General features: G+C 34.2%; 1 protein-coding gene across 1 annotated transcript; it reads left to right on the top strand.

Moving 5' to 3' along the window:
* Window positions 1-2817: 2817 nt before the first annotated feature.
* On the top strand, window positions 2818-11512 carry LOC112290408 (uncharacterized). Its single transcript, XM_090255085.1, has 16 exons — window positions 2818-5110; window positions 5362-5441; window positions 6136-6186; window positions 6491-6655; window positions 6947-7019; window positions 7119-7175; window positions 7401-7417; window positions 7765-7872; window positions 7999-8061; window positions 8335-8476; window positions 8764-8826; window positions 9066-9154; window positions 9468-9506; window positions 9612-9761; window positions 9932-10006; window positions 10208-11512. The coding sequence occupies exons 2-16, from the start codon at window positions 5391-5393 to the stop codon at window positions 10265-10267; spliced, it is 1203 nt and encodes a 400-aa protein (XP_090111211.1). The 5' UTR covers window positions 2818-5110; window positions 5362-5390; the 3' UTR covers window positions 10268-11512.
* The last annotated feature ends 817 nt before the right edge of the window (window positions 11513-12329 follow it).

The following is a 12329-nucleotide window of genomic DNA, read 5'->3' as shown; positions in this document are numbered from 1 at the left end:
CTTTCAAAAAAAACAGAAAAAGAGAAAACCTTTAGAAAATATTTCTAAAATAATTATAATTTATCTTAAGAATTTATAATGTTAAATACACACATTTTTTAAACTTTATTTATTAATTTTGTAATTAAGAAGAATAAAAATAAATTTAATTGTATAATTTTATTTTTTATGATTTAGTGTCGATTTAAAATTTTAATGCCACTAAATCATAAAAATAAAAAAAATAATAAAAAGTCTAAATAATATACAAGAGAAGTTTTTTTTTGAATTTTAAATAAAATCTTAAAATACTTCTTTTGCATCTTAAATAAAAATTTGAACTCAAAATCTACAAATCTTATTGTTTATAAGTTGTATAATATATGATAAAATTTATTTTTTAAATTCTATTTAGAGCCTATAATATATAATAAAATTTATTTAAAATAAGAAATCTAAATTATATGTATTATATATTATTTAATCTTTTGTATATATTATCAGACATGCACAGTTAAAGAACAATAGCAATAGAAGTATTAAAAAAATAAATAAGAATAAAAAAGTTATTATTAGACTAATAACAATGAAATAATCGAAATATTCCAAAACTTATGTTAATTAGATTAAGATATACCTTTTCCATTTTTATTTCTACTTTGGCAAATAGATTTTGTAAAGACTTACAACATATATTCTAAAACATAAAATATTATAGATGTCTAAGTTTTTTATTTTTTTATTATTGAAACTTCTAAAAGATGGAAAAATATTTTAAATGATTATAGAAGACTATAGGGGGCTACTAGGAGATAGGAGATTGAGCAAGATTCATAAGAACTTCTAAATTATAAAGCTCTATAGTTATATAGTTAGTTTTAAATGTCAAGGATATAATTCTTGAGAGACTCAAAAATAACACAATGTATATCTTGAGTAACTTAAATAAATAAAAAATCAAACAAAACAAACAAATCAAACCAAAAGAACATAAATTTATTAAAAAAATAATCCAAAGTGACTAATAACCACTACAAAAAAACTATAAAATTTTAAATCATGACTAGAATATAAATAATGTATTGATAAGATTGAAGATAACCTCAATCTTGTTTCTTCATAAACAAGATAAAAAGAAGACTATGTGAGAGTTGCTTAATGACCAAAAAAGTTTTAGACCAAGCATTTTAAGTTGTGAAATGCTAATATAATAGAGTTTCTTGAGTACTATAGAAATTTTAAGTTTTATTTTATTAAAAACTTAAAGTCTTATATTTGGTTGTTTTTTTAAAAATTATTTTAATAATTCAGTAAAAAAATTTAAATTATAAAAAATATAAACCTAAATTCTATAGATAATAGAATTGTTTTTCTTATATTGGAAGATATTTGAATTATTCTACATTAATTTTATATTCTATATTTCTTAAGAATGTAATATTAAAAAAAATATAAATTTTCCTAAAAATTCTAAAATAATTGAATTGTAATTTTTTTAATATTTTCAAAGAAGTATTGAATAATCAATATATGAATTTTATAAAAATGTAAATTTTTAAACAAAAAATTTAAGAATCAAATAAATTGCAAAACAAAATCTCCACATTATATTATAGTTTATATAAACATTTGATTATTTAATAAAATATTATGTTAATTTAAATAAGTTTGTAGTTTTTAAAAAAGTACAAAATATATTTGTTTATATGTATATTTGAAAGATAAAAACAATTTTCTCTAAAATTTTAAATTTATTAGCTACTGTATAAATTGCATTGTGTTTTCTATATGGATATTAATATTTTTGCTAAAAGTGTACTTAGGTTACGTAATATTGGATTCTACTGTTAAATAATAAGATAGTATTAGTCTTCATAGTATCCTTCTAATGAATTTATTTGAATATAATGAAGGTGGATAATGTTTTGGTTATAACTCAATGAAAAGAATTCATTCGATGATAAATATTTAAAACTTAGACCTAATACTGTAATAATTCCAAAAAGAGTTTTCCTTGCTTTTTAGAATAATCTACAATTAAAGAAATTATTCAAGATGGCACAATTAATAAAGAAAAGCCTTTTGTTTTTTATGTTTTCATAATAAGACAATTTTAATGTTGGTAGAAATATGAGGCAAATTTTATAAATTGAAAATATTATAGTTTTACTTTTTAATGCATTTGTGCTATTATTTTCTTTATCTTTGATATATTTTTTTTAGAGAGTTCAAGATCTGTTTTACACCAAATTTATAGAAACAAAAAAGTTTAAGATGAGAAACCAAAAACAAGAGCATTAAAAAAACACCAATTAAAAAGATACTAGTTTGTGATTTTAAAATTAAAAAAATAATAATCAGTTTTTTATTAGAATTAATATAAAATTAATATTTAAAAAATATATATTTAAATTAGCTATCATAGAAATATATATATATATATATATATATATATATACATATACATTCAAAACATTAAGACGTTTACAAATATAATATGTATGTGTGTAAATCTATTTTAAAGTTCTTTAATTCTAAATGGTCTCAATATAAGTATCTTTTAATTTAAACTCTTGTTTCAAAAATATTAGGATATTCAGAAAAATATATAAATTTAACACCTTTTTAAGAGATTTTGATAATAATTCACTATAAAAATTTATTATATCTGATTTATTTCTAACTATTTTTCTATTCAACTCAATGAAATGAGTTTTTTTTGGTTAAAATTGCATATTTTTTAATTAATTATAAATGACAAGTTAAATATACATGTTTTGATGTATATAGCTTTTTAATTTTTAATTTTTAATTTTATATTCCTTTTACACCTTATTGTTCTTGTTGTGTTCAAGCTTCAATATACCAAAGCAATTAAACTAATAGAGGTGGGTTCAAACACGGGGAAAGACTGATTATATTAATTGGGTCTATTAGTGTCACAATTGACTGTATTCTGGCTATTTGAAATCAAGTATCAAACTACAAAACACCGAGGCTTACTACTTCCATCTTAATTCAACCCATAATCCATTCTACCATTATCAATTCAACAATACTTCTCTCAATCACAATTCTTCATAAGCAAATAATAAAAAAAATAAAGAGGTAGCACCAAGCTTACTCCGGCTTACGACTCTCACAGTCTGGCTCTCGGCTTACAACTCTCTCAGTCTAGCTCTGATCTCTCTTTCCTCAACCTATTTATCCTAACAAAAAGATGATCCATCCGCCAACGGATCCCAAAGGTTATGACCCTTTGAGTTCTTAACCATTTATTCCACTAACAACCTACTGTTACCAACTAAACTGCCTAACCATCAGTCTAATTCTCAAGGTTATCAATAACCAACCAATAACTTACGACAAAGTTTATTTACCTATTCTACACACCTTCATTGATGATGTTCAATGATATCTTTTATTATATTATGTGCAGCCAAATTTACAGATTGGATTTTTTATTTTTATTTTTATTTTTTTCCTTACATCAATGTCTATTTTACTGTTAAAAAGTGATATAATGAGATATAATGAGTTTTGATTTCTTTTATTTGTATTGAAGATAAAAAAAGAAAAAAGAAAAAAGAAAAAAAAGATAAGGGTAATGAAAAGGAATAATAATACTTTGTATAGTAATTTTGATGTTAAAATTTCAATTGAGTTTACATGAATTCATATCTTTGCAAAAGAAAACATAAAATTGGCATAGTGTAAGACGAATTTTGACAAATAGATTATTTTTTTACTCTCCTAAATGCTTTAATGTTTGAGTACATGCAACTGATTAATAGTCATGTGTATTTATCTTGAAATCAATTTTTTTATTATTTGTTTAAAAATTCATTTTTTTGTGATGACTTCTCTATACATATGTATGTCTTGAAAATTTGCATGTGTCTTGCCTACAGCAGAGTTTAGGTTTGCTTGGCAATTTTAGAGTAGAAATTCAACATAATCTCTATTTTAGACTCAAACTTTTGGATTTGATAAATATTACTATAAATCATAACTAGACAATATCATTTTTTTGAATCCAAGTCCCTTTTACAAAGTATTTTGAAAATATTTAAAATATATCATGTTTGGAGAACCTCATAAAATGATTTACCAAGTAAAATAAAAATATTTCTTGGTAGACTTCATACAAAATGAGACTTAAAAAAAAGACGAGAAGAGAGAATCCCAATCTTGAAAATGCATAAAATGATAGCATTCAACACCATTTCACTACAAAATAAACTTGAGAGAGCCGAACTATACAGCCCATCAAGCAAAATAAAAATCGTGAGGCAGTTAAAATCAAAGGTAGTGGCCACGTCTTCAGTGGTCGACGTGGCAAAGCTCCACGAGATTCTTGAACCACGTAGGCACGCAATTCAAACCAGCTCTTCGTCAGTGGCCAAGGCTGAATGGCGTCCGGGCGTGACTTTCAAGGACGCGGGACCAGGCGATCCCCGAACGAGACCACGGAATTTGACGAAGAAATTTTGTCTGCATGGAGTTTCATGGAGCTAGTGAGATTGAGTGAGTGGGTGAGTGGGTGAGTGAGTGGCGATGGCTGTTTGTTGTTCATGTAAAGCAGCCTCCACTCTCGGCGAAGGAATCCCACAGAACGATACCCTTTCGTTGAAGCTGCGAAACTGCCGCGGGAATGATTCTGGACGGAGAGGAACCTGGGGCGTGGAGGTGAATGCGTCAATTGCTCCTTTTGGAATTCCAAAATGTTCAGTTTGCAAAATTGGCGTTGCTTGATTGGCGTGTGATGGGGGTGCCACTGGCGCGCTGAAGAATTGGCAGCTCGAGGAAAGGGAGTTGTTGGTTCGGAGGGAGGAGTGTACTGAGTCGTGTGCTGGGACAGTTTGAAGTTCGTGCAGAGGAGTTTGGGTCCAGGATGAAGTTTGTCCTTGTCACTGGGAGGCGTGGTGAGCGGCCTCGGGAACGGGGGTTACAGCCATCGGATCGTTCTAAAATGCATGTGGTCTTCGATCAAAATTGATATTCCCAATGCGAAAATTTGCTGACTTTTTGGTTGTAATTCGTGATGGCTTCGAGTGTTGGTGTTGGGTTGACGATTTAGGGTTTTCCGTCGGTTGGATTTTGAAAACTCTGAAATTACCTCTTTGCTGAGGTTAGCTTCCTTCTAAGAGCACTTTTTTTTTTTTTTTTTTTTCTTTTCTTTTTTCTTTCATTCTGATTATCTTCTCTGGGATAAGAATCTTAATGTGGTAGCTTGCTCCTTTAACACGAGATCATATTGTGTAGACAAGGGCGTTAGCTTCGGTGTTGTTTTAGCGTATTACTTTCACTTTAAGTTAAAAGTTCATAGACAATGTGTAATCGATTTCTGAATTTCCTCTCCCCTCTTTTGCATACTTTCAGATGGTTACTTGAACACGGATTCCGGAAATATGTCACCTTTCGAACATGAGGAGGTTTTTGTTTTGGACTATGGTGGTGAGGTGAGTTTTCAGCATTCTATTACATAATTTAGACCGTGATATGGATTGTTGAGACAATGCGCAGAATTTTTAATTGCTGTTGCTGGCAGCATATGAGACAAAGCAACCCATTTGCTGGCTAGTTTATGGGTGATTCTAAAAGTATTTTTTCGACCAATGTGTATGATTGAAGCAGCTTGAGACTTTCCAAGGATGTTTTTTTGAAGCATATTTCTAGGTTTTGCCTCGGTTGTACACAAATTGTACGACATTCTAGTTCCTCGAATGTGGGAATTTTTTTTATCGTACTTACATGTACTCTTAATATATGAAGGTAGATTTGAATCTTGGTAATTACGAGCGCTTTCTGGACGTCATATTGACACGAGACAACAACAAGACCATTGGGAAAATTTGACTAGGTAGTATGCAGGATTCATATTAAAGTCATTGAATTAGTTTTTGTTCGGACTTCTGGTTATCTCGTTACTTGTTATTCCATTCATATTGAAGCGCCTCCACCAGTCTTCCCTCCACCAGTCTTCCCTCGCCTCCACCTGTCTTCATTTTCAGTTTTTAATACTGAGTGCAGAGAGCGGATATGTAATTTTAAGACCAGATAAAGCATGGCGTCTATTTGTGCAGAATTTGAGTGCTCTTTTATGGAGAATTGATTTTCGGGTATATTTCTACTAATCCGATTGCTGTGATACAGGCAGTGATGGAGAAGGAAAGGCAAGGTGATTTCCTAGAGAAAACTGTTCAGGTGTGCTTGTTCAGAATATTTCAGTTGGTAAATTTTTTAGTCTCCGTTAGTGGTAACTTCAATTCGAAGAGTTTCTATATTTCAAGCATACATCACTCCTTTTTTAGTGTGGTTTTTGTCGAATCTAAATATTGAAAATTTTACCTGGATTCGAGTGCTTTTCAATAATTTGGCCAGAGTCTTGACCCAGTTGTTTTAGATATGCAGCCACTTGCTATCTATGCGCATTCGATATTAGCCCTATATGACGTGTTTCACAAATGTGACCTCTGGTAATTGCTCTGATGGCATGTGGTCGTGATAGGTTGTACCACATATCACAGACGCTATTCAGGACTGGATTGGACGAGTTGCTTTAGTTCCAGTGGATGGACTCTCCGGGAGTGCCGATGTTTGCGTCACTGAGCTGGATGGCACCATCAGTACTTGTTTGGCTCTCGTCGCTTCGATTGTTTGTCAAGGTGATGAGGTTAGGGTCAGAACTTTGCCAGAAGTCCATGCAATTAATTGATGACCTGGACAATGTTTTCCTAGCGGGGGGATATTAATATACTGTGACTGGTCTTGTAGAATCCCCGTGCTTTGTGTTAGTTTGCATTGGGATCTTGTCTTATGTTTGGCCCTTTTTAACTTCCGGGTTTTATTGTGTTCATCATTAAATGTTTTACATTTAGATGCAGTACAGATTTTCGGCGAATTTGTATCCTCTTTATTTCAAGGTTCATTACTTTCTAATGGAATTGTCTGGATTTGTTTGCAGGTGCCATCAAATCCATGCCTTTCCTCGAAGCTCTCCTGCAGGTCCAATTTCGAGTTGGTAATTTTTGCATCATGTATACAATTTGCTGTGCTGGAAAGCATTATGGGCTCATGTTGGATTCCTTTCTCGGTAACTGTTCGAGTGGTTTTTCATTGGTAATTGGGTCATTCAGGTAATAGCAACTTCTGTTTGGTCCATGTAAGCCTGGTTCCCGTTCTGGGTGTCGCTGGCGAGCAGATCATGGAATAATTTCCTCGTGGATCGTGACTTTTCTGTTTTCCCGCAATTTAAGAATGCCTCATGCCAGATATGTGTAGTTATTCATGTCATGATTCTGACCCCAAATTATCCATTGACCTTTTAAAGATTTGTGTGTTTTTTTTCCAGTAGACAAAATTAACAGAGGACAGCGTTAGGTAACTTCGAGCACTGGGTCTTACTCCTGATTCGCCAGCTTGCCGAAGCGCTCAGGTACGTCTTTCCAGAGTTTGTGTGTGTGTGCTATTATGGCTAGCCAGTTGCTGATCAAATGTTCAGCAGGTTTGTTGTTCCCTTGCTTAAGCAGTTGTTGAGAACGACATTTTTGCGCATGTCTTTTCAAACTTCTTTAGAAAAATCGGACTTGCTTGCAGCTTTCTTAAATATTTATTTGTTGGTAATGCAAAGCAGCCTTTGGAAGAGGCTAAGGAGAAGCTCTCTCAAGTTTTCATGTTCCAGTAGGTGTTTGCTTTGTTGCACCCTCAGACTTTTTGTGACACTTGAGATTTTTTGCGGTTTATTTAGACCAGAAGATGCTATGCTTCGGGTTGACTTCGTAGTGTGTGCTGGCCAACAAGAGTTTTATGCGCTTCGGACAAGCTATTGATGAGTTCAATGTACTTGGGGAAGTTGTGTACCTTATTGCTATGTTTCAGTCTAGCAAAGGGGTTATTACTGGTAGTCTCATCAGCTCTAAGCATGGCGGAGGTGATTTTTAAATTGTTATTATAGCACAGAACATTTATCTAAAATATTGTTTGAAGAAACTTTAGTTTTTTTGATTTGTTATGTAGGCTGGTCATATCCTCTACATAAATGATGTCTCCAACATCGGGCACATTCCTCTTTTGCTGAGGGTACGCAGTGTTCTTGTCAAGCACTTTCTAACACCATGCACCTTCGTAGATAGCATTTCATATTCTATTTGGGTCATTATGAACTTGATGCCAGTATTTTTTGTTATTATTCTGTTGAAAAGAGTCAGTTATTTACAAGTTGCCCATCAAAAGGATGAATTTTGGAAGAAGTAACTTGTGGACGATTTTGATGTTTACTTTCTTTTGGGTTATCATTTCGCAGCAATATCCTGGTTTGGTGAAACTGACCTTACTGTGGTATGCAATGAGTAGGATCAGCAAGGGCATCAAGCAATTCTTCGCAAACTACAATTGAGGTTAGTCTATGCTGTCTGGATCTGTCTAGCAAGGTGTTCTAGTTCAATCTCAGAGAAACTTGTAGCACCACCTCCCTTCAGAAAAATGGATCTCGCTTGTATGGAGCATTGACTCAGTGGTATTTAGTTATAAAGTTGGAGTCGTCACGAACCAAGACGCTTTTGAGAGTTAACATGTCCAATACATCTATGTTGTGCAGTTGTGCACCACTCCCTGCCTTGGAGTCATAGGCTACTCGAGCTGAGCGATGTGACAACCTTTCTATCGCAGTACCTTGCTTTACTTATCTATTTTCGCTTATAACAGCAATAGTTATTGTTTTTTCTTGCCCTTCGCTTTAAAAGTTTGGTATTCCTGATATTTATTGTGGATCTTTTCTTTCAGGTAAAGATTTTTATGGCTTAAGAATTTACTGGTTTGTCAGACTTGTATCTCTCGGTTCTGAAGGTAATTTGAACGATTTGAGTCTGATGTACTTTTTTCAGTGCCGACTTTTAGGTACTAGTCTATAGAAAATTGATTATTTAAATTCATTAATGATTTGCTACAGCTTGCCAATTTGCACAATGTTGGAGTATCTTTTCGACCTGACTAGCTCCTCTTTCCTTACTATCAACGATTTGAGACCTTAGTAACTAGAATATAATATTTCCACCGAATTTGAAATGTTGTGTACGTATGGCCAGTCTTTGCAACATGCTTCATTGCATGTTCAAGAAAGCTGCTGTTGGAGTGGGTTGCGGCTACTGATCTGGAGGATTGTGCCAAGGAGGAGGTATGTTTTCTGTTAAGTGTGCATCAAGGGAGTAGTTTGTTGCCTGAAAGAATGGAATTGAGGAAGGGAGTTGTAAAGTGTTACAGGACTAGACCATTATGTGTAACCATGGTGTCTCCTTGATTTTGGGCTCAGCATGTGTTCCATCATAATGGTCCTTGGTGAACCATTATGTGGAACCAAGGATGATGGTTCCATCATAATGTGGACCATGGTGAACCATTATGTGGAACCTTGGCCCTGGTCGGCCGTCCTACGTTTCAAAATTAATCTAGCATAATAGACACTGAATGGTCTCTTTGTGTCCGTGCAGGCACCAGAAGCATATGATTCCGCTTGGAATACCTTGAAGGTGTATCTCTCCTGATGCTTAAAGTTGTCTGCAGAATGTCATGGTTTTTATAGTGAATTCAATTTAACGAGGTGTGTATTGATTATTCTTTCTGTCTCCTCACAGAAATCTCATGATGCGCTCGTCCCTAATGGATTTGGTGACCGTGGGGTTCAAGGAAAGATACTAGCTGCTACTTATGTGCGTTCAAATGGGGTTTCCTACCTGGGCATTTGGTTAGGGATGCAGCTTGCTGTTGTGGAGTTTGCCAGAAACGTAAGCTACTTAATTTTCTTCTACCTGCATATTGATGTGACATTACCTGACGGATTCAGAATAATGACTTATTAGTATATGATTCTTTTTTCTCGCGTATGCACATGGTATGGAAGATTAATAAATCACTCGAGAAGTTCTCCATCTACTACACTTGTTTGTGTTAATAGATTCTTGGATTGAAAAACGCCAATAGCACTGAATTCGACTCTGCTACACCATTCATGTGTTTTATTATGCCAGAGGTTTGATTATTCCTATTTTGTTTGTGTCGAAGTTTTGTTCATGATATTGTTATAGTCTAAGAATCTTGATTTCTCTACTTTGAGTCACCTACGTCACCTGCAGAATTTTCCTGTTTTTCAGCCGTACTCTTCTGGGTAATATTCTCTTGGCTCAGCTAGCTTGATCTGGCCTTGAATGAAATTAAATTGGTGGTTGTGAAGGTCTCTGAAACACACATGGGTGGCACAATGAGACTTGGAGGTCGCAAGATATTGCTATAACCACCGGTTGCACAACAGCCAAGTTGTAAGTTATGAAAGTCAATTGTCTTTAATATCATTTTCACTGCACAATTAGAAGCAGGGATTAATAGCTGAAGTTCGTGTCTGGTTGAATTCAATTGCAAGATATGGTAGTGTATGGTTCTTCAGTTATATTCTCCTGTTTGTGCGTTTGATTGAGGTGAAGCTATACAGTTGCTTCAGTTCTTGTTATGTGTTGTGTTTCTTTGTGATATCATTCTTGAAACATAATTTATGCTCAAGCTGAGATTTTAATCCTTTCTGTTCTTGTTAGCGAAAAGATTCATTTTAAAATAAGCGTCACAGACATCGTTATGAGACGATCAATCATCATTCAACTTCTGTTGGACACACTAGGTCCCTAGGATACTATGTGTATTAAGTTTATTGCTTTGTTGAAACTGTTGGAGCGTAAGACATTCCATTCTGGCAGTTGAATCCTAATGTGATAGAAAGTTTAGAGCCGCTGGACTTCGGTATGTTTGCAAGGACGAGTCAGGACGTATGATGGAGGTATCATCGAACTCATTGCCATTGTGCTAATAAGATACCATCGAAACTAACTGCAGCTACTTTTTCTTGGTATTGCAATTGAGACAGCAGTTAAGTTTCTCATGTTAATAGCTTAAAATAAGTATGTTCCCACTTTATAATTTTGACGCACTCATATCTAGAACTGTTCATATGGGTGTCCCAAAATGATTGTTCCTGGGATTGTTAAGGTTAGGAACTGCGAGGACATCCCTATCATGTGGGCATTCAATTTCATCCAGAATTCAAATCGCGACCCGGGTAACCTTCCTCAGTTTTCTTAGGTTAGGTTTCTGGTCTCCTTATTTGATTTGGAACTTTTGTAAACAATAAGGGAGTCATGCACACGTACACGTAAGGTTGAATACTTACCAACTCCTTCACCAAGTTGGACATTCTCTGAGACGTCAGAATTTTGGAATCTTGTTTCATATTGTCTACTAATGTCGATATCTTTAGTCAACTCGATTTCTTTATGTTCTTTTAGATGCATACAAGTGGGTTGTGATTATACGAGCTGCGGAATAAACTCACAATTGCAGTGGGTAGTGTGAACATGCGGTTATGCAGTTGTAATAAACAGATTTATGGACTCAGCATGCAGGTTTAATTTTAACTGCCTCAGGTCAAAAGGTTCGTTACATCAATGGTATACATTCATTTTGAATAAGAAGAAATCATTCAACATCCTACTCCAGCCTTACTGGGATGTGTATCTCCCAAGCTGTTTTTTCATTGTCAGTCTTCATGGAACGATGTGATTTTTGCATGTTACTGTTTACTATTTCTCTACTGCAAGTGAATGTGATGTTGGAATCTTGACTGTTCGGTCTGTAGTTACTATTCCTGTACATTATGTAGAATGTTCCAGACCTTGGGCCCATTTGAGCAGTGTTATGCCTTAAATTTTGCTGTAAAGGGCACATCCTGCTATTGAGCCTGACTTGGAGGACTCATTATTCTCTGGGATTAGAGAATGAGAATTTCATACTCCCTTGCTTCAATGTAGGTGGCGTGGCATCACTCACGGACACAACTGTTCCCCTGAACGGATTTTAATGACAATGATTATCATAATTCTCTATCGCTTGCATGGTTTGGAGATCAAAGATGCAATTTTGCAGGTGACTTCAGCTCTGTTCACGTTTGTTTCAGGTGCGTAAAGGATTGTGGTAACAATTTCATTGTCGGATGACGTAAATCCATTAGCAGGACACAGAAAAAGTGAAAGGGAAAAACCAACGAAATAGATCAAAAAAACAGATGGCCCCTTGTATAATTCCGCATAAACGCAAGTCGGTTTGAAATAAGCTCACAATTATCCAATCGATTGGGGAGAGAATGCTTCTCCACCACAATGGATGCATTTCCATTAACAGAGCTTCAAGTTTCTGCACTTTCCCATTGCAAACGATATTGTTCACTCATAACTTCTGCAATTAGTGCGTGAGTAGCTAAGGTGCGACCCTGAGGCACCTTCAAACCAGAAGTAGAAACCCAGTGGGTTATG

Source organism: Physcomitrium patens, chromosome 13, assembly GCF_059467195.1.
Source record: "Physcomitrium patens ecotype Gransden chromosome 13, ASM5946719v1, whole genome shotgun sequence".
Taxonomy (NCBI): Eukaryota; Viridiplantae; Streptophyta; class Bryopsida; order Funariales; family Funariaceae; genus Physcomitrium; species Physcomitrium patens.
This window is presented reverse-complemented; position numbering and strand designations above follow the sequence as displayed.

Coding starts and splice junctions, on each gene's coding strand:
- LOC112290408 (XM_090255085.1), top strand. CDS start 5,391: ATGTCACCTTTCGAACATGAGGAGGTTTTTGTTTTGGACTATGGTGGT. Junction 7,873..7,998: donor TGTTTCAGTCTAGCAAAGGG/GTTATTACTGGT, acceptor TTTGTTATGTAG/GCTGGTCATATCCTCTACAT. Junction 9,507..9,611: donor CCGCTTGGAATACCTTGAAG/GTGTATCTCTCC, acceptor GTCTCCTCACAG/AAATCTCATGATGCGCTCGT.